Raw genomic sequence first — 24,955 nt, 5'->3', positions numbered from 1 at the left:
GAGCCCTGGAGTGTCACTGCCAATGTCACTCTCAGAGCCTGCTTTGCAGTGCTGCCGTCATCAGCTGTGGAAGCAGACAGGACTGTCCTTCAGAGCACAGGTCAAGCTGTGTCACCAATGAGTGCCTGGGTGGGCCCCTCCCGGGGTAGGGGCTAAAGGCGGGGATACCCGGCACCTTGGGGGGTGCAGGGAGTGGCCAGGACTCCCTGCCCTGGAGGCTCTTGGAGCGGGTGCTGAGGATGCAAGTGGAGCAGCCTGGAGATCTCTCAAGCTCCAGGTGACTGGGGGGGCCCTGTCCTGCTGTTTCTTGTCCCCATGCCAAGAGTTGTGGAGGCTGCTGGAGGGGGCCTGGTGACAGTGGCTGGGTGTGGGGGCCATCATGGCTCCACCAGCTGCTGCTCTGTGCTCTGAGGGCACAGAACGTGGCTTAATGTTTGTAGACAACTCATCCAGACACTGACAGCTACTGACTGGGCTAAATCTGGTCTCTGTGACTATTTTTTGTCTTTAGAGACAGGGTCTCGCTATGCAGTTGAGGCTGGCCTTGAGCTCACTTGTTGTAGCCCAGGCTGATCTCCAACTTGCAACGACTCTCCTCCCTCAGCTTCCCGAGTGCTGGGATTACAGGTGCTTAGTTGTTCTTTTAAGCAGTGAGTCTGGGGACAAAAATGTTGCTCAGTTACTCACACCCTATTTTATGGCTCCGATCTCTCCCTTCATTACTCTTTCCTTTTACACCTGGCAGAGCCAGACATGAAGGTGGGGTGAGTTAAGCCCCCTTCAATCCTAGCCTCCAAGGAGGAGGAACCAGAATCTTGGCATCTGTGTTTGCAATGCCACCAATGGCTACCAGAGTTGCGCACCTAAAGACTTCAGGCCCGCGGAGGGAGGGTGGTGATTTCAGTCTTGCACCCTGGCTGGGCAGGAGTAGAGGATGGGTAGGGACAGTTGGGGTCCCTCCCTGGAGGTGCAGTGTGGGTCGCCACTCCTGCGACACTGTCTGTGGGTCTCATCTCCTCACCTCTGGATCTTGGTTTTAGAAGCAACTTTTCTTTTACTTGAGACAAGGTCTTGCTATGTAATTCATGTTGGATTTGAACTCACTATGTAGCCCAGGCTGGCCTCAGACCATGGTGATCCTACTGCCTCAGCCTCCTGAGTGCTGGGATTACAGGCCTGTGTTAACACACCTGGTTTGGGGATATGTTATTTTTAGAATAAGTTTCCTTGAGGAGCACTATTTTTTTTTTTTTTTTTGTCTTTTTCCTTTTTATCGGTACGGGGGATCGAACTCACGACTGCCTGCTTGCAAGGCAGGTGCTTATGCCGCTGAGCTAAATCCCCAGCCCAAGGAGCACTAATTGTTAAGAATGCCGAGCTAGAGGGCTGGGGATTTAGCTCAGCGGCATAAGCACCTGCCTTGCAAATATGTGGTTGTGAGTTTGATATCCGGTACCGATTAAAAAAGAAAAAGACCAAAAAAAAAAAAAAAAAAAAGAATGCTGAGCTACTCGGGAGCCAAATCAGTGAAAGGCTATCAGCTGGAGAGCCAGCCAGGCTGCTCACGCTTGGTGGAAGAGGGGTGGAAGAGGGGAGCAAGTCATTGTGGGTAGCAGGAGGAGGGAGGGGAGGCGTGGGAGAGGTGGCTTGTGTTTGGCGGGCAGTAAGCTGGGATGAACTGGACAGCTGAGCAGGGATCGTGCTGATGGGCACGGGGCTGAAGCATCTGTGCTTGTTACTGTAACCTTGCCTGTTATGTGTGGTTGTAATTCCGTGTAAAGTGTGACTCCTTTATGGGTGGGCCTGGGACCATCAGTCCACTTCCGGTCCACTCCTGTCTGCCGAGCCCCACTACGTCCTCAGCTGTTCGGGATTCGCTTGCATGTGTGCCTGCAGGTGCGTGCTTGGGACCGCGTGGGAGAAGAGCCTTAAGCTGGGGAAGCTCCACATTGCTGCTCATGGACACCCAAGACCGGAAGACGAGGCAGCCGTGGCCCCTGGACTTGTTTCGGTGGCCCAGGGATAGAACTCAGGTTCACACGTGTGCCGGGCTGGCTGCTCAGTGGCGCGCTGTAATGTTTGCTCACTGAGAAGAGAACGGTAGTGGGTGGTTATTTTGTCACAAGGCCTTTGCTGGAGGAGGAGCAGGGGAGAGAATGAAGAGGTGGAGGGAGGTCACCAGATCCCGTCTTGGTCTGCTTACAGCCTCGTGGCTGGGGAGAAACAAGCGGCCCTCAGCTGCTTCTGTGTCCCTTTTCTCTGTATGGGTCTTGAACCCAGGACTTTGACATGAGCTACATCCTCAGCCCCAGTCCTAACCTTAAACTGCTGAATCGCCCAGGCTGGGCTCAGATTTAGCATGCTCTTGCCTTTGCCTCCCAGAGTGTTGGGATTGCAGTGCGGGGGTGCACCTCAATGCTTGACTAACCCAAATTCTTTGTTTTGTTTTTGTTGTTGTTTGTACTGGGGATCAAACTCATGACCTCACACTTGCCAGGCAGGTGCTTGTGCCCTGAGCTACATCCCTAGCCCCCAAGCCCTTTGTGAAAGGAGTAGTTCTCCTTCAGACCCAGCACCTGCTGTCCTGGGAGGATGATGAGGTCCCTGCACACTTGTGGTCAGTCAGCTCAGGGTTCTTTGGCTCAGTGCAGATGAAAATAGACAACTGGCAAAATGCAGCTCTGTTAGCAGTCCTGATGTCCCCAGATGCCAGCAGCTGACACAGCCAGCTGCTAGTCCCTGGTGCTACTGGCCACCACCCCTGACACCAGCTTGGGCTGGACACCATAGGTTGACTGCTAGGTGCTGGTACTCGCTGCAGGTCCTCCCTGACCACTGGTCTCTGGCACTGTGTGGTGTCAACAGCCCTGAGTGTTCATCTTTGGAAACTGGCTTGCTCTGTCCACATACTCAGCAAAGAATCCTGGGGTAGCCTTAGAAGACTTTTGGAGCCCACACTACTGAAGAAATTAAAAACAGATATACAGAAAAATGTGTGTGTGGTTTGCTGGTGCATGCCTGTAATCCTGGCACTTGGGAGGCTGAGGCAAGAGGATTGTGGCAAGTTTGAGGCCAGCCTGGGTTACATAGTGAGTTCAAGGCCAGTCTGAACTGCATAGCGAGACCTCGTCACAAAAACAGTGAAAACACCAAAATGAGTACTATAACGGTGCATGGGGGCTCAGCACCCAGGAGCGAGCCCTCCTAGACCAAGACCCAAGAAGTGCCTGGGAAGTGCTGTTGGAAGGTGAAGGCTGAAACCAGGGAATCTAGAAGGCTTGCTGGGAATGTTGGGTTTTGTTGTAATATATATATATATATACCCTCATAAGTCTCCCTAGAGGCAAGAGAAAGATCAAAGGTAACTCTAAGAGCAGAACAGGATGTTTGCCTAATCTAAACTTGCTTGTTAGCCCACTTGAACCTTGTTCTTCCCAAGAAATGTAATCCCCGGTTCCCGTTCTGTAGTGCGACACAAACATCCCCCCCCCCCCCTTAGCTGTTAGGGCGCAGTCTTCCGTATTGGCTACTGGCTATTAAACCTGTGCTTTAATAATTTTTTTCTTTCCAAGTTATTTTCTCTGGCTCCTGCATACCTCACGAAGTGGACCACCACAGGTTTGCCAATGGGTGCGGACCCCATCTTTCCTGAACGTGGCCACTGCAAAGCGCCCCCTTTTTCCCTCAGCCGAAGGCATCCGGAGGTGGGAAGTGGGGGAGGGCGTGTGTGGAGTGAGGGATAGAGGTTTGCTCTTCAGGGAGCACAGGGGTGCAAGGGGGTGTGGGAGGAGGCTCGCGCTCCTCTCCAGGCAGCAGGGGAGAAACAGTGTCAGGGGCCCACAGAGGCACCAGGGATCACCTGAAAGAGTAAATGTGCATTTGGCCATTCTGATTTTTCAGAACACTGTAGGTACTGAGATTTCCGTGGAAATCTCTCCATGTTGACTCAAAACTTCCCAGCTGGGTGATATTGCTGTGCGCCTGTAATACCAGCGGCTCCCAGGCCAGCCTGGTCAAACTATCGGATTTCGTTTCAAAAGAAAAAAACCGGGCTGGGGGTGGCTCAGGAGTGGAGGACACCAGGTGCATGGTTCAGTCTCTAGGAATACAAAAGGGGGAAAGGCGAGGGGAGGGGAGGAGGAAGAGAAGAGCATCTTAAGCCCACGCCTGGCCGCTGGAGGCTGGCAGCCCTGCAGTGGTGCGGGTCGGGCCTCCACGGATGGCAGCGCCCCGAGTCTGCGGACCGTTTAAGTAGCCGCCAGTGGGTCTCTGACTCCACGCCCATGTCCGGTTCCCACGGATCTTGTGCCCAGCTGGGAACAGCGGAGTCTGGAAGGTAGGGCTTCACCGGAGGCCGCAGGAACCTTGCCCTGAGTCCAGGCAAGTCGGCGCTCGAAGAGGGTCCCCTGGGAGCCAGGGACGCAGCCTGGAAAAGGGGCGGCGCCGGTGCTGGGAGAACGCGGACTCCGCTCAGGCACGCGCATGCGCAGCACACAGGCGCCCCAGGCTTTCCCACGCAGCCGCCGGAAGGGCAGCAGGACGGGAGGCCCTGGGAACCGCCAGGCCGCCGGCGCTGCGTCGCCCCGCCCCCACCCCGAGGAGGAAACAGGCGAACAATGCGGCCAAGCAGGGCCGGCGCTGACCCCTGGCTGCCCGGCGTCTGTCCACCACCTCCTCCTCGCAGCGCTGTGTGCAGGGTGGGTTCTGGGAGTGGGGGTGGTGGGTGTGGAGAAAGGGTTCCTTTTTGCCTGGGCTTAGGCGGGGTCCTGGGGCGGGTGGGGGAAGGGTGCGCAGGCCCTCCGGTGCGCTGCCTGCCCTGTCCAGCTTCCGGCGGCTGGAGCTTTTGGGAGCCACAATTTGTATTTTTCCTGTTTCTCTAAAGGGAGGTTGTGTGTGGGCCCAGGACCCCGCGCCTGAGCAGCGCCCACCCCCCAAGGGGGGCAGGCACTTCCGAGCGCGTGGGCGGGGCGGCCTTCAAGGTCTCCAGCTGCAGCCTGGGCCACAGCAAGCTGAGCTATGCATCTGTAGCCCTTGAAAAAGAGGTTTGCAGTACGGGGAAAACATCTAAACTGAACCCTGGGTCTTTACACTGAGGTAGAACCCCAGTCTTTTTTTGGGGGGGTGCTGACAGGATCAACCGAGGGTATTCCCAAAATCTAGGCAAATGTCTGCCACTGAAGTATATGCTTCATCCTATTTATTATTTTGACACAGGGTCTTTGGTGAGTTGCCAAATTGTCCAAGCTGCGTTTGAACTTGCAGTCTTCCTGCCTCAGCCTTCTAGAGTGCTGAGATTACATACAGATGTGCATCATTTTGAGAGGAAACTCACAAAGTTCCCTGGTCTGGCCTCATACTGGAGATACTCCTGTCTCAGCCTCTTGAGTAGCAGAAATTCCAGGTGTGGGCCAATGTGTTGAGCTCTAAAAAGTCTTTTGAGCCAGGGTCTCACTATTCAGTGCAGACTGCCTTTGAACTCCCTTTTGTAGTCCAGGCTGGCCTTGACCTCATGGGGATCTTCCTGCGTCGGCCTCGTAAGTGCTGGGGTTACAGATGTGTGCCACCACATCTGGTTCTAAAAGGTCTTTAGAGAGAGCCATCAAGTTTTAGCTGAGAAACGGAGGCACTAGGAGCACACATGTGCTTGCCCTGAGGTCAGCACCCAGGGAAAGGGGGAGGGCAAGACTTCAGATCTTGCGCTTGCTAGGCAGAAGACTGAGGTTTTCCGTTAGGAAATTATTTCTGTAACATTTGGCAATATTGAAGGCAGCTTTGGCAGAATCCTGAGGAGACAGGAGGAAAATGTACATCTCCTGGTAGGTACCCTGAGCTGCTCTTGAGCCTTTCAGAAGTTTTTCTAATATCTAGGGTCTGTTTTCCCTTTGAAACTGACACTTTAATTTTCTGTTTTTAGCAGCAGAGCAGAGGGCTAATTCTTCTCAACTGCTGTGCTCACAGCCTGCCCTACCCACTTTCACACACTATGCCATTTTTATTGGCTTCCTGTTTTGATACATGTGAATGACATCTCTCCAAATCTACTGGAAGCTTTGGTGCTTCAAAAATGTTCATTCAGCACAGCCATGGTGGTGCATACCTGTAATCCCACTACTACTCGGGAGGCTGAGGCAGGAGGATTGCCATAAGTTTGAGGCCAGCTGAGCTACATACTGAGCTCAAGGCCAACCTCAAATACACAGCAAGATCCTGTTAACAAATCGAGCAATAACAGCTGATGGGCTGTGGGAAGAAAGGAACCCTCTCTGCTGTTGGAGGGAATGCAGCCACTCTGGAGATTCCTCAAAAGACTAGGATTAGAGGTCCCATTTGACCTAGCTATTCACCTTCTGGGTATTTTACCAGAATTAAAAATACATCAGAGCAATATATGTGCACCCATGTTAACAGCAGCACAATTTGTAAAGAATGCAAAGGCCCATTAACCTAGGAGTGGATTTTAAAAAAGATGTATTTTTTTTACAATGGAGTACTACTCTGCCATAAAGAAGAATAAACGAGCCTTTTATTAGGTAAATGGATGCAATTTGAGGCCATACTCCTAAGTGAAATGAGACTTGCATGTGAGACTCTCATTGGTCTCATTAGTATAAGACGCTGAAAAAGATCCAAAATGTACAACAGATACTGTGAAATGGGACGAAACTGTAGAAAAGAGAAGCTAGGATGGGAGAAAGGAGAAGAGGAAGGGAAAAAGAAAAAATATATATGTATGTATACACAAAATAGTTAAGATAGTTTTGCTATTGCTATTGGGTCATTGAAAAGGTTTGTACCTACATTGTTGCTTCAGTATTTCATGCCTATATCTTGTAATGTGAGCAACTTCTTTGAAGATAATATGCATAGTACTATTGTTACTCTCCTACAATCTCGTTTTTGAAATTTTGTTTTTGTCTTTCTTCTTTTCATACAGGCAGTTGAATTTAGGACTTTGCACTTGCCAGGAAGACACTTAAGTCACTAAATCCCCAGCCCATTGTTTGCACCCCCCCCATCAAACTCACAAAAAAAGAAAACATTACAAAGTGCTGGGGAGCAGGTGTGGTGGTGCATACCTATAATCCTAGCACTTGGGAGGCTGAGGCAGAAATGCTGACAGTTTCAGGCCAGCCTGAACTACATAGTGAGACCCTGTCTCAAAAAAAAAAAAAAAAAAAAAAAAAAAATGCTGGGCAAGTAGCTCAGTGGTAGAGTGTTCTAGATTTGATCTCAGTACTATAAAACAAAAACCAAAAAACTCCACTAAATGAAAAAATTAAAAAGGGCTAAGGATATATAGTTTGGGGCTTCTTGTGTTTAATCCTTAGTACAGAAGATAAAAACAGAAAAAGCCAGGCTTGGTGATACACACCTATAATCCCAGTGCTCTGGGAGGCTGAGGCAGGTGGATCACAACTTTTGAGCCCAACCTGGGCAGTTTAGCAAGAGACCCTGTCGCCAAATAAAAAATGATAATTTCTTGTCTGCCTTTTGGCTGCAGTCAAGTGTAGTATCTGGTGGTGTAGGATCAGGCCACTCTCTGATATATGCTCTGGCATAGGACAGTATATCAGGTGGATTTCCAGAGCTGGGAAGGGCAACAGTAGCTTGGTTCACTCTGCACATTGACCACCTGGTGTTTTGGTGGCTCTAGCCATGATGTCCCCCTTGGGGGAAATAAATGGTGGCTCATGCCTGAAATCCCAGCACTTGGGAGGCTGAAGCAGGAGGATCGTTGAGAGTTCGAGACCAGCCTGGGTTACAAAGTAAGCTCAAGGCCAGCCTGCACTACATAGTGAGACCCTGTCTCAAAAAAGACTATAAAACCAAAAAATTAAGAGGGCGGTGTTACATAGTGTGAAGCCATCAGACTGCCCGAATTCCACGTATAGCACTGTGACATCAGGCAGAATTGATGACTTGGGAGAGGGCGTGTGGAGGACGGGTGGAACACTCCAGGCAGCTGGATGGAGCGGCTCACACACCAGCCGGCACACTTACAGCGTAGACCCACTCTCTGCGGTGGGGTGAGGATGATGTCACACCAGAGTGGCTTGAGATTTGTTGTTCCTAATTTTTTTATTTACTGTGTAAAGTAACAAAGGTGCATACAAGGTAAAAGCACGATTCCCAGTCATTCCTGCACAGCCACTGGTTTCATCCGCATCCTCCCTCCTCGGTCTTTTGAAGCTAATCCCAGGTGTATGTTTTCGTGTATTAGCATTTCAGTGAGTACCACTGAAAGGAAGGACTCCCTCAGGACACTGGGGAATGAACCCCAGGGTGCTGCACCCCTGCGCTCCACCCCCAGTCCCTTTTACTTTGAAATTGAGGCAGGGTCTTCCAACTGGCTCAGTTGCCCAGGCTACGCTCAACCGTCACGATCCTCTTGCCTAGGCTTCCCTGTTGTGCCACCTTGTCCTGCTTTCTTTACCCTTTGTTTGGTGTTGGGAATCTGACTTGGGGCCGCATTTATTTTACCACTAAATTACACCCCCAGCCCTGTTTCATTTAGTCCATTTATATTTAAGGACTATGGCTTAGGACAGCTCAGCTGACAGGACAGAGGGGTAAACTGAATTTTTCCCTTGCTGGTATGGAACCCATCAGGGTGGCTTTATTATTTAGCTTAGTTTTTTTTTTTTTTTTTTTTTTTTTTTTTGGTACCAGGAATCTAACTTGGAACCATGCACTTGCCAGGCAGGTATGTGCCACTTGAGCTATATCCCCATCCTTAGTTAATTTGTTTTGAGACAGGATCTTGGTCTATAGCCCAGGCTAGCTGCCAACTTGCAGCAGTTCTCCTGCCTCAGCCTCCTAAGAGGGTGGCTTCCTTTAAAACAGTATCCTGCAGTTGAGAGATTTTTGGCTCATCTCCCATGTGAATGTAGACAGAGTACAGAGATCAGGTGACTCCGGATCCAAATTCTGACTCCATCACGTAACAGCTTTGAAGTGGAGCAAATACATTAACTTGACTGCTAACAAACTTTTAGTAAATATTAGCTGGCAAAAATTGAGCATGGTGATATGTGCCTGTTATTCCAGCACTCCAGAGGTTGAGGCAGGGGGGTCACTGTGAATTCTGCAGCCTGAACTACAAAGTGAGACCTTGTCTCAAAAACAAACCTCCCAGAACATATATACACACACGCACATACACATACATGATATTAGCTGGCAGAATAAATCTCCCTGAGGTCTAATTTTCCTCATCTGAAATGAAGACAAGGAGCTGTTGGAAGAGTTAGTGTGTTAGTACGATATTAAATGTTTGCTGCTGCTGACACAGGGCCTCTCAGTTGTACTGATTGGATAGAAACTGCCCTTCAGGCCAAAGGGTTACTTGTCCAGAGATACAGGCTGGCAGAGATGAGCAGCCCTGTTCGCTGTGAAGGCCAGGAGGGTTCAGGCTGGGTTTATTTGTCCAGTGTGTTATGTATGAATGACAGCACCTGTAATCCCAGCAATACGGGAGGCTGAAGCAAGAGGTTCACTGGGCCCAGCCTGTGCTATTTAGTGATTTATGTGAAATCATGTCTTAAAACCAAACCAAGGAATGCTGGGGATGTAGCTCAGTGTGAAGGCCCTGGGTTCAACCCCTCCCCCCATACTACTGGTGTGTACTTGATTTAAACTTGAAAGTGTAGAGATAGCTGAGGGACACTGGAGAGGGTTGGTATTTTGGGGGGGGGGGGTGCTGTACCAGGAATCAGACTCAGGACCTTGTGCTTGCTCGGCAGGTGCTTATGCCGCTGAGCCATGTCCCTGGCCCAGGGGGAGGGCCTTAAAGTGAGCAAGCATAGATCAGCCCTGTTTAAGTATCTACTGATAATTAGGTAGTTATGGACTAGTTACTATTTTAGCTTTGCTGGAAAGGCCTTAGTCTGGCAGTTTCAACCTTTCTTCCACCCCTGTACCCCCATCATCTGAAAACCAAAAGCAAGTTTCTTAAGTGGAATAACTGCCTGTGTGGACTATGAGGTGGGAACCTTTGAGGTTGACCTCTGTTTACGACCTTCTCCGCCAAGTTGTTTCTCCTTCCCCAGTTACTCCGCCTGGGCCTCCTTCAGAGCGTGCACTTACCTGGCATTGTGACCGCCTCTCAGTGAGCCTCTCCCAGCCCAAGCTTTGGCATCCAAGGCAGGAACCCTGCTGCACTGATCTCCAGCATCCCTGCCCTGATCTCCAGTAACCCAGGCCTGGAGCAGCTGTTCAGTACCTAGAGTTGAGTGCCCCAGTGGGTGATATGAAGTGACAGTCACCTACTGTCATCTGAGAGTGCATGCTGTCTCTCTGTCTTATCTAGTACTGGGGATGGAGAGGCTAGATCTGTCTCACTGAGTCACGGCCCTGGGCCTGATTTCTCCTCATTGCAATCTGGGTTGACTGAAAAGTCAAGGCCTGTGATTGTGTGACCACTGGACCGTTGTACTTACCTACGGTGAGAAGCAGCAGGGATGGTGAGCAGAGGGCGCTGTGTGCTCTACGAACTGCCTTACGAAGTGGGACTCAGAGCCACCATGAACAGGCTGTCCTGACTGCTGTGATGTGACAGTGACCCTAACCTACAGAGGTCTTGGGCGGGGATGGGAACGCTCAGGTGGTCAGTCGTCTGAGGTGTGTCTCCAAGAGGAAGAGATTTGATCTCCACCTACAGCTGCGGTTACTGATCTGCACTATGCGCTGGGAACTGACATCTTCGGGCCTGGATTTACTCCAGGGATGGTGTTCAGACGTGTGCAGTATTCTTAGGTTTTGTTTCATAAAATACCCTCTCGAGGCCTCCACATGACACTGCCCCACTCGGCCACACCCGACGAGGGCCAGGAAGGACCAGGTGGGGTCAGTGCCTAGAAAACAACCTGAAAAAGCAGCGCCTCACTTAGCCTTGCGCTGCCTCTGAGCGCTCTAGCGCCCCGCCCCGCTCCCAGCTCCATTCCCCAGTGCGGCTGCGCCAAGGCGGGGCGGTGCTTGGCCCTTTGTTGTGGGCCCCAGTTTCCCAGGACACCGTGCGGCGCCGAGGTGGGGCTATGCAGATGAGCACGGGGGGCGGGGCGCTTGCGGCGGCAGCCGGGGAGGGTCAGTTGGAGGCAGGCGCTCATTGAGGCAGAAGGAGGTGACTCGGCCCGAGGCCTGACAGGGACTTATCCCGCAGAGACCAGCCCGCGCGCGTGACCCCACACCCACCCACTCATCCACCTACCCACTCCCCGGGCCGCCTCCTCTCACCCTGAGCAGAGCCGCCGAGGATGATAAACACCCAGGACAGGTAACGGCCTGGCCCAAGCTCCCCGCCCCCAACCCCGCGTCAGCTCCTGAGGGGCCTCCCCGTGAGCAGTCAGCCGGGCCCCCGCCAGGCCCCGCGCGCCCCCCTGGGTCCCGTCCCCACTTCAGCCAGCCCAGCTCCGCGAAGCCCCGCCAAGGGACCCCTTTCCGTCTTTCGGCACCCCTGCCTGCAGCCCAGCCCCCACCCGGGCCTGGTACCCTGCAGCCCCCCAAGCCTGGGCTCAGCCTTACATTTGGGACCCCCTTTTTCTTAAGCTCTGCTGAATGATGCCCACTTGTCTCCCACACTTGGCTTCCTCCTGCAAACATCACCTGAATCGGTTCCCATTGCCCCCAGATCTCTCTCTCTCTCTCTCTCTCTCTCTCTCTCTGTGTGTCTCTCTCTCTCTCTGTGTCTCTCTGTCTCTCTCTGTAAATCACGAAACCGCTTTGAATTGGCTCTTGGTGAAAACTGCACCCCCAGCCAGACTCCTCACGTCACTGCCCCGCTGCCTTTCGCTCCATCCTTCACTTGGCAACCTGACCGTACCCCAGGGTCCCAGCCCTCCAGAGGCCTCTCCTCTGCACCCCTGTCCCCATTAGGTCCTATCTTTCCTGCCTCCTGCCGTCACATCTTTTATTTCTCAAACACTTTGGACCTGATTCCTTTCCTTCATCCTTTTCCCCTAAAGTATCCCCGCAACACTTCTAAACGCCCTGCCCTTTAAACACTGACTGCCAGCTGGTCCTCTTCCCCTGCTGATTTATAAGATCATTGGTTCATAGAACCCTCTTTCAGTGAAGGCCTTTAAGGGCTCCCCACTGGCCTTGCACTTCAGTGCCTTCAAATCCATCTCTGGGCCCGACACAGGGCCTGTGCAAGTTTCCTCCTCTCCAAGTCCAGTTGCCCCCATGCATTGGAGAGCGGCTGCACATCCTCCTGAAGTAAGCACTTAGAGGATTTCCACACTTGCGTCGGGTATCCTTCCCTTTGGCCAAACTAGGCAGAACTGATAGCTCAGTTTTTCTTTTCTCTTTCCAAAGCATCTTTTCTCATCCATCTCCCTCAAGTATATCCCCTATTTCTGCCCTAGAAGCTTTTCAATGAAACACTTCCATAACTTCCTCACTCTCAGTGTTTAACCATAGTTGCTCCAGTATGACAGGTGGGTTCCATTTGTACTTAAGACCTACTTCCCTTCCTTATCTCTTTTTAGACTTGTTGCTGTCCCCTTCCCATCTTTGCAGCTCATTAGTTCCCTACACTAGCCCTTTAGTCCTCAGATTTGACCTTCCAGCCTCTGCCCCTCAGGGAAGCCTCATTGTTTTGCTAGCAGACCCATTCCCTGTGAGTCTTTTTAAAGTGTGCCATGGTGTCTCCAAAAGGAGACTTCACTCTTGTTACAGACACAGCCTGTCTTCTTATTACCTTTCTTCATGTGGGGGCTCTAACAGCCATCCGTGGTTCTTCTCAGGCTTGGGCTCCTTTTCAGCCATCTCTAACTTCCCATCTCTCGTTGTTTAGCAGCACTGTCCCTAAATATTCAGGGCAGATTTTCAGTTTTTCTTGCATCTCTGACTGTACATCTGAAAAGTCACAGGGGGGGCATCACCTTCACAGATTGGCCAAATTTTCCTAGGGCAGGGCCTGGTTATTAGCATAATTTTAAAAATTCCCAGGTAATTCTAATGTAGAGCCAGAGTTGCAAAACACTGTCCCCCAACTCTAGGATTTAGCCTGTCCTATAAATATTCCTTTAGTAGGTATCAGCTCTTCTCTGTCAAGGGCCAGTCTGCTTCAGGAGTATTTTTGTCTTTGTTACTGTCCACAAGTATCCCCGATACTGTACCTGCCACAGCCTCTCCAATTGCTTAGTTCTTAGCCATTAGCCAGTTTTTCCCCATCAGTTCCCAAACCCTGATCTGGTCTTCTGACTCCTTTCCATCTGTACACACAGATGGAAACTGTATTCTCCATTTCCTAGTTTTTATTGTGCTTCTCTTTTTTTTTCAGTACTAGGGGTCGAACTCACGACCGCCTGCTTCCAGGGCAGGTGCTTATGCCGCTGAGCTAAATCCCCAGCCCCCCATTTCCTAGTTTTTAATGCTCATTTGACCCGGTATCCCTGGCTGCTAAACCCTCCTTGCCTACAGTCTCACATGCTTTTCTGTTTCCTTTTCTGAGACTTCCCACCTTCATCCTCTGCTCTTGGATTCCATCTTCTCTTGCCTCATTCTCTCTGGCACTGGGGTGGTAGAAATGGCTTGTACTGGATGGTGCTGGGTGCAGAGGCTGATAATCAGAAGGAAGGCTGTGTGTGCCAAGACTGTTGGGCAGGTAGGAGAGAAGCTAGGACAAGTCCAGGGGTAGGGGAAGCAGAGGACCCTACAGCACAACCTGCTTAAGGGATATTCCACGTAGGTTTTGTCACTGGTTGTGTCTGCCGCAAGGAATTGGAAGGTGGGACCTCTCAACAGGAACTTTGAGAACTGATCTGGTGTAAATGGCCTGTGCTTTGCAGGCTGAGCCCAAAAGACTGAACACTGGGAGTAACACAGGGGTCTTCTTCCACTGACTGTGAGAGACCTCATCTTCTTCACTTAGCCAGTGTGTGGCTATGTAAAGAGGGGGCTGGGTGAGCCCTAAGATTCTTTCCAGCCTCTTAAGTGGCAAAACAGGCTTGCCTGTCTCCAGGGCCCTCTCTGTGTGTTGGTAATTCGAGGGGTTTGGCCCTGTGAGAGGCAGGTGGAGGGTGGAGCCGTCTGGCCTGCCAGGGCCTGGGCAGGAGTGGGGCCTTTGATAGGCTCCTCCACTTTAGCCTGGGGGTGGGGTGGTGTTGTGTGCAGGGTGTCTGGTTTCCTTGAGTTATGGCAGTCCTGTTTTCATAGCATGCTTCCCAGCCTCCTCTGGCCTGCTTCAAACTTTGTAAAAGGAATCCTCGTAGAGTCCTAACTAGGAATTCCGTTAAGAGATTGGAGCGGAGTCTTTTCCAGTCTGTGTTCTTGGTGTTTTATGTCTGCAGAATGGGGAGCTGGTTGGGAGTTTAGCTCCTATTAGGTGGGGGATGGGACCTTTGGCTTCTCTGGCTCCAGTGAGAGACTCAGGAGTTGGACGCTTAGTTTCCTGGAGGAAGAAGAAGCTGCTGAAGAGCTGGCAGTATGTTTTGAAAACAAGGCTCTTCCTTTCCAGTGTTGTTCTGATTTGTACCTCCAAAATGTCAAAATTCCTGATGGTTAAGGAGGGAAGAAAACCAACGTAAGTCCCTTTATTATGGGATTTAGGAAGCCAGACTTGGTGGCCTTTTTTCTGCTTGGATTTGTGGGGCAGAGAGACAGTGTCTTGCTGGGTTTTGCTTGGTGTCTTGTGACAGTACCGTGTGTGGAGAAGCTAGCCCTGACTTGATCACCATGTTGCAATCAGTCTGTTTGCTGGTGGATTTTGGGGAGATGGAGTTGATACTACAGGTGGATTTTTGTGGGGGCGGTAGGGTACAGGGCACAAGAGCTCACCTGAGCTATCCTGAACATATTCACTGACTGTATGGTTTCCTGGGTAATGGAATAACTTTCTCTTCTGAAAGACTTTGGTTTTGGTTATTTATTATTTATTGGCATTATGGCTTATTGGGCTTAAGGAGTAGTAGAACCAGTTTTTAAAACTATACCTTCAAGGTTAATCCACAGAGGAAGAGAAACTCCTAGTCAGGAATCCCACCCAAATTGGAGATTATGTTTCAAAAAGCAACGCAGATAATAATAGCAATTCCTTATTCTGCCAAGAAATCCAAGTTTAGCCACAGAGTTGCTCAGAAATATAAAAAGGATTGAGGAGTGGGGTAGAGGGATTTTACAAATGTGTGTTTCTAGAAAAAAGTAATTCATCCCTTTTTGAAACAGTATACAGTGTTGACTCAAGTTAGTGCCATGATTTGGGAAGCTCACTGAAAGCTATGGGCCAAAAATGGCCAATTAGGTGGTCAGGAATCTTGTTACCTGAGGTGAACAAGGCAAGTAGTTTCCCGTTGGCAGTAGCAGCAGCATAAAATACTTTATAGAGAAGAGAAGCAGTAAGAAAGTATCCTAGGCCCTCAATAACTATAAACAGTGATGTAACTGTATCCTTGGAGGAAGGCTGCAGACTGTGATAAGCTTACTACACTAATCAGATTGAAGTACTTAGAATGTAAAGTTAGTCTTATTTTAAAGCATGATCACCCAGCTGTCTGTCCACCCTTGGTAGTGTGTGCGGTGTACCTGCTTTTGGCAGATGTGCCACTGTCAGCTGTGTGAGGAGCAAACCTCAGGTACATTCTAGCTGCCATTGTACATGTGTTTCTTATGGAAAATCAACCACAGCCCAATTTTGCTTTCAGCATGTGATTCAGAGTGGTGATGTCATTTTCTTTTATTCATACTTAGCAGGGAGACTTTCTGGAAGGCCTAAAGGCCCTAGTGAAATGACCTATGCAGGGCAGCTGCCCAGGGACCCTTCTCAGATGAGAAGGGAAGTGGCAGTTGTAAATAGGTCTGTACAGTCACAGTAGACTGGAGGTGGCCACCACCTCCCACCTTTCTTCCTATTTCTCTTTTTAATACGTGTTTTGGGAACCCTGGATTGTTCTCCTTTTACGTAAGGATTAGTCATCAGAGATATTCCTAGTCTCCAAGAAAAAGCAGCCTGTTCAGAGGAAGCTAGGACAGCCTGGGTGTCCATGAAGCAGGGCCTGAGACATGAACTGTCAGAGGAGGGAGGTAAAAGAGGGAAGTGAATGCTGAATACTGGGAATTTGGTTCTGTGAAGGTAGGTAACACCACAGCCATCTGGTCTTCTCAAGTAATGGAAATCGTGGGGGAAGGGTGCAGACTCATATGTAATTGAGACCACTGATTGAAGTGAAACATGATCAAAAGCTTATCAAAATGAATTTGAATTCAAATATTTGTTAGAGTGTGTGGTTGCAGAATTTTATGTTTAGTCTCAAGTCTGCGTAGCAGGCTGTACTCTGCTTTGACCAAACTAAATATAAAAATCAAAATTGATATAAAGTCAACTGGAAGTGATTCTTTAACCAAAGATCCTATGGCAGGAGATTTAGGAGGTACCCTAGAGATTTAACAACAGAATTTGAGGACTGGAGATGTAGCTTGGTGGTACAGCGCCTGCCTGGCAAGTGCAAGGTCCTGAGTTCAATTCTCAGTATCCACAAAAATGAAAAACAACAACAACAAAAACAACCTAAAAACACAACCGGGGGGCTGGGGATTTAGCTCAGCGGCATAAGCACCTGCCTTGCAAGCAAGCGGTCATGAGTTCGATCCCCCGTACCGATAAAAAGAAAAAAAAAAAAAAAAAAACCACAGCCGGATTTAAATTATAAAAATGTGAGTTATTGTTAACATCTACCAGCAATACATCTGTTGCATACTTATTGGTAGCTGGTGTATGAAATCATGACTTGCTAAGGACATTTCAGACACGGTTTCACAGATGCTTTGGAGGCAGCAGTGATCAGCATACCTGATCTTTCAGCCTGTGGACTGAATTTCTTTTGGTGGTAGAGATGAAATCATGCCTGCTTCCTAGTGGAGTGACCAGGATATGAGGAAGGATTGAAAAAAACTAAGCCATTTATAAATAAGATTAATGGGAATATGAAATCTAACCTAACTTGGACCTTGTGACCTTGTGAGTTGTGTTTAGAAGCCACATTCTCTTATACTTAAATTTTATTTTATTTTTGTACCAGGGATCAAACTCATGACTTTGCGCTTGCCAGGCAGGTGCTTATGCCGCTGAGCTAAATCCCCAGCCCCAAGTACTTAAATTCTTTTAGGACTCACTGTTCCTGATGAGGTTGGTGGCATATTTTGCTGCAGTACCAGTTGAACATTGAAGTCTGGTTGGAGAAGGCTGTTGCTGGGCAGTTTTGTACTCCTTAGTGTTTCTAGCCAACATATATGCATGTGTATCCCTCTTCCTTTCTCACTTGACAAATCAGATTTTTTGAAAGAGAAGCAATTTGCCACTTATTGCAAGTAACTAATAACAAGTGCTTTACAGTGAGCAGTGAAGGTAGTTATTGTTATCTAGTGTCCACTAAGATTTATCCCTGCTGTTTATGGTAGAGCACTGGGCCCCACTATAAGATCACGAAACAACTCTCACACATATGCTGTTTTTGAAGGCTTAATAGGGAGGTGCAAAGCCTTTGCACCATTCTTGTATATGAATGGGGAGGTCAGTGATTTGCTATCATCATATGGACTTAACTGCATTTATTTGAAGAGCAAGAGATCAGGAAACCAGAAATGTCACAGGCTTATTATAGATTAGTGGTAGATGAAAGGCAAACTCCAGGGATTATTTGTGGGAAACCAAAGGGGATTCTTAAAATACAACAAAAGAAAAAAACCCAGCCTACTCTATTCTCATCACTTCAGGGGCTTTCTTGTTTCTGCTGTTTGCATGTGCGCATTAGCAAAAAATCAAGATGATAATTGGAAAGCAGGCCTGCTGTCCATGCAGCTGGAAGGTGTAAAGATTGTTTGAGGAGCACTTCTGTAATCCCAGCACTTGAGAGCCTGAGGCAAGAGAATCACTTGCAAGTTCAAGACCAGCCTGGGCTACAAAGTGAGCCAAAGACCAGCCTGAACTGCATAGCAAAATCCTGTCTCAAAAAGCCAAAAAAAAAAAAAAAAGTGGGGGGCTGGGGATATACCTTAGTGGCATAAGTGCCTGCCTGGTAAGCATGAGGTCATAAGTTTGATTCCTGGTACCAAAAAAAAAAAAAGTTCTTGAGGCACGTTTTCAGTGATTATGGAAAAGATGGCCATGTTGGTGTTTGCATGGGAAAATGGCCGCAGTTGTGTTCTCATCATCTGATGCAGAATTTCCAAACAAAAACAAAATTTTGCTAGTTGCTTCTATTTGTGAGATAACTTCTTTGCAAACAGAAGTGGTCCTGAACCGAAGTATCACTGTAGTTCCTTATGTAGGACTCTGGCACCAGAATTTTAGAACTGCAGGGACCTTGGTGATCTATTTGTTTTGTGAATCCAAGCAATTGTAACATGCAAGGCAACATCTCTACTAGTTCAGGGAGAATCCGCTCAGTCCTTTGATAGCTCCAGAGATCAGTGCAACCAGGACAGCTTGCTCCATGGCCCAGGCTTCCTGGTGCTCCTACAGGAACCTCAACATAGGCCAGAAATGGTCATTGCAGAGTGAGAAAGCACTCATACTGTATGTGTGGGGTGAAGCTTTATACAGGGAAACCCCTCACCCTTGTCTTCTTTTTCCTGGCCAGGAGACTATTGTTTACCCCTCAGTACCTTGGAAGGGGAAATCAGAACTTCTGTCCTTAAAATTTGTCAACAAAAAATAACTTCTTGTTTTGTTTTAAGAAAATAACTTCTGGGAAAAAAAAAAAAGAACTTCTGTCCTCGAAATTTATTAGTATTATAGTCATCTGTTAACACCATTAGCAGCTGCTGGTGAAGGCAAGAGGAAAAGAGTAAGGATGTCCTGGGGTTTTCTAGAGGAAGTTGGAGGGTGGGGCATGGGGTTGTTATCCCTAGATAGCCCTGCTGCCCCAGGCCCCTGTGTGCTTGGCAACTTTCAAGGTGCTTTTAGGTCCTAGGTGAAATTCCTTGAGAGATCAGACCCTAAGCATTGAGCAGTGACAAGTTTGGACAAGTCCCTTCCTGGCTGGGCTGGAACGATAACACAGTCTGTTAGGGGTGAAAGACCTCCGGGTTGTCTATGTGGCTTTTGTGCCATGTTAGATGTGGTTTCGATTTTTCGGCTTCCTATGTAGCAGAACCCAGAATTGGCATGAATGTAAATATTTCCCACTGGGCTGGTTCAAGCTGCCAAAGTGACACCATGAACCACGACCTTGGGGAGAGGCCACACACTGGTGCGCTGGCCCCAGCACACTGCTGTGGTCCTGTCCACTGCCTTCCAGGTACCCCTGGCTGGCGAGTTGTGGCTGTGGGACAGGCCTGTTGCTCAGTAACAGTGTACATGCAGAGACAGTTTAACTTCTTGTCCTTCATGTGCCCTTGGCCTGGGGTCATCCTAAAGGGTCACAAAATTAGTTTCTAAGGCAACAGTGGAGTAGACTAGAGCCAGTAGACCCACCTGAAAGTCGTGGTAGCCAGTAAGAGCACAACTTGGAGGTGACAGGAAGCTTCTGTAGGGGCTTCTCACCCCCTTAAGGTCACCCCTGTGTCCCTGTACCTAGGTGTCTATTCTGACCACGTTCCTGTACTCAGGTCATGAAGGGACAAGCAGAGGAAGACAAGGAGGCCTAGCATTTGGTGGCAGGCTGCGTACAAACTCAGATACTCTAATCTGTGCAATATAACACCTCTCTGCCCAGGGAGCCACAATTCTGAATTTTGTTTGTTCTTAACTCTTAGAGGGATTTGGCTTCCTAGGGTCAGATGTGAGATCACTTGGAAAGTTGGCCTGGAGAGTCGCTCAGGGATACAGTACCCAGTCCACATGGCTTCTCAAGGCCCACCCGCCTTGCCTCTTGGGTCTGAGATGAATGTGTGGAGGTCGGGATTTTGCCACAGAGGAGGTTGAAGCCCTGCTGGCTTAAGGGAAGACTGGAGCACCAGTGTGGAGGCCTAGCACACAAGCCAGAATCCGATTCCTTCCAAGGCGTGCAGCGCTGCAAAGTTCTGGTTTGGAGATTTTTTTTTTTTTATCGGTACTGGGGATCGAACTCACAACTGTGTGCTTACAAGGCATGCCGCTGAGCTAAATCCCCAGCCCCTGGTTTGGAGATCTTGGATAGGTGCTCCTTTGTGAGCCATATCCAGCTAGGCTTGCTCCCTTGGCTCTTCTGGATACGCTCTGCTCTTCAGCTTGAGTGTTCCTTGAAGAGAGCTGGTTAGCAGCGGTTCTGGAAGCAGAAGCAGGAAGGACAGGGCAGCAGAGGGCAGCAGAGAACCTTTAGGACATTTGTGCAGGGAGACACAGGGCAGGTGTCGGGTGGAATCTGGGCTGAGTCCTGCTGGTCACTGCTTGGCCTTCTTTCTCTTGCAGTAGTATTCTGCCTTTGAGTAACTGTCCCCAGCTCCAGTGCTGCAGGCACATTGTTCCGGGGCCTCTGTGGTGCTCCTGATGCCCCTCACCCACTGTCGAAGATCCCCGGTGGGCGAGGGGGCGGCAGGGATCCTTCTCTCTCAGCTCTAATATATAAGGTAAGAGACCTGGGCAGGGGAGCAAGGGCACCACTGCTGTCTGCCAGGAGCAGTGATCTCTCTGATCAGTCTGCTGATCCTGGCCCAGGCCAGTAAGGAGACTGAGAATGACTTTTTCTAAGGATGCTACTTGGCCTTTCTTGAACTCAGATGGGGCAGGGGAGGGGGCTATTAGCACCATTTTGGGCCTTTTAATCTGCTGAGATGGCTGGAAGGGCAGGAAAGCATGTGAGTTCTGCTCACTTGAAATCATGCTCAGGGGACATAATGCGGGGCCCCTTCAGTTTACCTGAAAGCCGGCTTTGGTTGGTTGGGCCCCAAGCTAAACCCTCACAAATATATTTGTTTTTGGTGTTTCCCTTTTAGAGAGGGGAGGGAAAAAATATGATGTTGGGGAAAAGCAAAAGTATTCAGGTCAAGGAGGCCTAGGTTTGAATCTCAACTTTGCCGTTTATTACTATGGGAGCCTGGGTGGGTTGCTTAATTGCTCTTGGCCTTGTTATCTCAGAACTGAAATGGAGATCCGAGTGTCTGTCTCAGGTGCTTATCACGATGACTGTAGGATATATGGGACAGCACCTTTCATGCTACTTGGCACCTAGAAACACTTGCTAAATATTTCCTTCTCATTCTTTTTGCTTTTACCAACATCATCTGGTCTTAGCAGTGAACAGGTAGCCAGCACACAGATCAGCATTGCCAGCATGCTCTTTGTCTCATGCTACTGCGAGACTGGCTAAAGGAGCTCCCAGTGCTAGCTGGTTTAGGGGGTAGATGCCTAGAAGCAGTAGTGATCTGGGCCTCTACCCTGCTTTCCTACCCAGGACGAGAAGCTCACTGTGACCCAGGACCTCCCTGTGAACGATGGAAAACCTCACGTCGTCCACTTTCAGTATGAGGTCACTGAGGTGAAGGTCTCTTCCTGGGATGCAGTCCTGTCCAGCCAGAGCCTGTTTGTAGAAATCCCAGATGGATTATTAGCTGATGGGAGCAAAGAAGGGTAAGGAGCAAGTGAGCAAAGAGGCCCCCTTGCAGAGGAGGGTATATTTTTGGGGGATAACAGATTTATAGGAATCTTTGCATTCCCCCCAGCTCTAGATTTCCCAAGGTTATTTTTAGGTAGTAAAACAGACTTGCTCTAGGTCACTGTCATGTTAACCAACACCAGTTAATAGCCCCACAGTTCACACTTCCTAGCAGACAGCAGGTTCTCCTGGGTCCACCTTACAGCAGCCAGGAAGCTCAGACACAGCAGGCTGGGGAAACTCTCCACACAGCCTGCATTTGCTACATGCCCCTCTCAGTAGCAAGCAGCAAAGAGCTGGCCTCTTTCTAGATCCCAGAGCTTGTCTTATGAGTTAAGTCAGATGAAGAACTCCCATTAGAGAATGCAAGAATTCAGCCATTTTCCTCAGGGCCTGTGGCTTTTCTCTGGACTTAGGGACCGTGGAGTCCTGAAATGAGAACTTTCTCCCTGAGCTTCTCTATGACACTTCTGTTAGCCTAGGAAGCCCTGTTTTTGGGGGAGTAAGGTAACAGGGAGGTCTGGGGAGGTTGTGGTGGGCCTGACTAGTTCCTTGCTTCCTGCAGATTATTAGCACTGCTAGAGTTTGCTGAAGAGAAGATGAAAGTGAACTACGTCTTCATCTGCTTCAGGAAGGGCCGGGAAGACCGAGGTGAGAAACAGCAGCAGTGGGAGACTTGCAGGGTTGGGGTGGATGCTTGAGGACTCCTCTCGAGGCAGCGGCCTCTGAAGTGAGGGCTGCGGCCCTAGGGTTAGTGAAGGTCTAGCGCAGCCATGGCGAACCTTTTAGAAACAAGTGCCCAAACTGTAACCCAAAACCCACTTACTTATCACAAAGTGCCAACATTAGGGGCTGGAGGTTTAGCTCAGCGGCATAAGCACCTACCTTGGAAGCAGGCAGTCGTGAGTTCGATCCCCGGTACCAATAAAAAGGAAAAAGACAAAACAAAACAAAACAAAGTGCCAACACTGCAATTAAAGCGCAGTACTGAGGGTTTTGTTTAGAAAAAACTCATACACTGACATTTTTTTGTCTTAAAAGGAGACTAAGATGTGTACCACGGAGTCCCACCACTGGCTAGTACTTGTTTGTTCATGTCATGGGGGTTTTTCTCTCATTGAGCTTTAACTTGTACTTCTCATCAGAATATTTCGGGGCTAGGGAGTTAGCTCAGCGGCGTAAGCGCCTGCCTTGCAAGCAGATAGTCATGAGTTCGATCCCTGGTACTGATAAAAAACAAAAAGACAAAAAAGAAAAAAAAAAGAATGTTTCTTATGCTCTCTTACAGCTCCACTCCTGAGGACCTTCAGCTTCTTGGGCTTTGAGATTGTACGTCCAGGTCATCCCTGTATTCCCTCTCGGCCAGATGTGATGTTCATGGTTTACCCCCTGGACCAGAACTTGTCCGATGAGGACTAATGGTCATAGAGGATGCTTTGCTCAAAAGCCACAGTGGGGAAGAGGGGAATTTAGGCAGCCCTGGGACACGGAGGGGGCGCCTCCCCATCTAGGGAAGGATGCTGAGGGGCTCAGGGTGAGGGTGGCCTGCTGTGTTCTTGGAGTTGACTTGTTGAAATTGTTTTCCATAAAGAACAGTATAAACATATTATTCACATGTAATCACCAGTAGTAAATGAAGATGTTTATGAACTGACTTTAGAAGCTTTTTAAACTGCACTGTGTGACATGCTCTATCTAGCCTAGGGGCGGGCATTGCCTAGATGGGGAGGGAGGATCTGGGTCCAGGGCCGAGGGCTGGTGGGCAGCACCGTCAGGCTCCGGCTCCTGCTGTTGGGCTTTCTGTTTCAGTTTTTAAGACTTATGTATTTTCTTTCTTTTGCTTCCTGTCACCCTAGGACTCTCTTGAGTATAGGCTTTTTGGCTCCTGGGCAGTGTCCTTGGATTCTCTTTGACACTCTGCTTTGGCTTCTCCGTGCGTGCGTGCGTGTGTGTTGTCCGTCCTGGTATAAACAGGTCACTACCAACCCTTCCTTCTTTACAGCTTAGTGTTATTCTGGCATTTGGTTAAGCTGGCTTAATCTGTTCAATGTTATCAGTGCATTTTAAATAGGAGCACTGAAGTTCACTCCCACCACCAGGGCTTTTTGGGGGTGCCTGGGCCTTAATCACTAGCCAGACTCCAATTCTCAAGTTACTGCCAGGAGTTTTTTCTCCTGTGACACAGGTCCCAAGGTCTCCTTCCTAGGGTCATGACGAGCAGACAGGCCTGGGAGCTGTGGGGGAGTCTGTCGTTAGGGTTAGGATGGGTACTGGAGCACAGTGCTGCCTGCCTCCTCCAGCAGGCTCTGAGCAGCACCCGAGAGGGGAAGGCCTGGGCAGGGCAGTGGCCAACCCTTCTGTATTTCCCCCTAAGGGCTGAGGATGGGGGAAGAATGACAACTGGGTGAGGGATGTGGAGGTGTCAGGAAGGCAAGTGTATTGTGTTACTGTGTCAATAAACTGATTTAAAGTTGTGGTTGGCCTGTTCTTTTTTCCTGTAGCGGGACCAGTATCTTACCACTATCTTTTGGGTCTGGAGCAAACTTACGTGCTACTTGGGAAAAGCTACAACGTCTTAGGGCAAATAAGCTGGCAAGTCTCTGGGGCCATGCTCCCCCCAGAGTGTGGAGTTGCTAGGAGTCTGGGCTGCGCTGCGGGAGTCCCTGGAGAGGCAGGTGTGTATGCGTCAGCTCTCTGCAGCACAGTGACCCGGCAGAGCCTGAGCATTTCTTTATAGGAAGGCTGGGTCCTAAGGCCAGGTTTTGGGTTTTAGGTTTGCATGGAGCTGCCTCACATTCTCATTCCTGAGGTCTTTGAAGGAGACAGCACACACCTTCCCTATTGTAGTTTTCTCCTGTGGGGTCCTTTTTGGAGCATCCGCTCCCCTGTGCCACCAGCCCAAAGAATCACCTCAGGGCTGGGGATTTAGCTCAGCGGCATAAGCACCTGCCTTGTAAGCAGGCGGTCGTGAGTTCTATCCCTGGCACCGATAAAAAAAGAAAAAGACAAAAAAATAAAAAATAAAAAAAGAATCACCTCAGTGGCACTGCAAGAAGCTACAAGCACCTTTTATTTCTGGTCCCTTTTTAAATTCTCTTAACTAGTCTTTTTTGATCTTTTTTTTTCTCCTTCTGAGAAGGGCATGTTCTTTCACCTTCTACAGCTTTGCAACTGTCTGCCCTGACCCTTACCTTCTTTGTGGGTCTTGGTTTTTTATGGCCTGTTCTTGTGTTACTCTGGACCCAGTCATTGACCTGGGCTCCACCTGCTGTCTCTTAAAAGAAGTGAACTCAGCATCTCCACTGAAACAAGACTGGAACCTGACACATTGAGCTGAAATCAGAATGACCTAAAGATGTCCCCTGCGAAACAAATGACTTCTAGAGGCAGCATAAAGGTGGAAGGCAGTTTTAAATTCTTACATTAAACCTAATGAGTCCACATGT

General features: G+C 49.3%; 1 protein-coding gene across 1 annotated transcript; it reads left to right on the top strand.

Moving 5' to 3' along the window:
• The first annotated feature begins 11,056 nt into the window (after positions 1-11,056).
• On the top strand, positions 11,057-23,985 carry Oaz2 (ornithine decarboxylase antizyme 2). The gene is given in 5 exon segments (NM_001289957.1): positions 11,057-11,272; positions 20,327-20,484; positions 21,309-21,484; positions 22,075-22,160; positions 22,798-23,985. Coding segments are annotated over 5 exon segments (570 nt in total). The 5' UTR covers positions 11,057-11,252; the 3' UTR covers positions 22,929-23,985.
• Positions 23,986-24,955: the final 970 nt, after the last annotated feature.

The sequence above is a fragment of the Cavia porcellus genome, unplaced genomic scaffold, assembly GCF_034190915.1.
Source record: "Cavia porcellus strain 051 isolate PalLab524CR breed Dunkin Hartley unplaced genomic scaffold, mCavPor4.1 scaffold_10, whole genome shotgun sequence".
NCBI classification, from domain to species: Eukaryota; Metazoa; Chordata; class Mammalia; order Rodentia; family Caviidae; genus Cavia; species Cavia porcellus.
The sequence above is the reverse complement of the archived record's forward strand: the minus strand, read 5'-3'. Positions and strand labels throughout refer to the sequence as shown.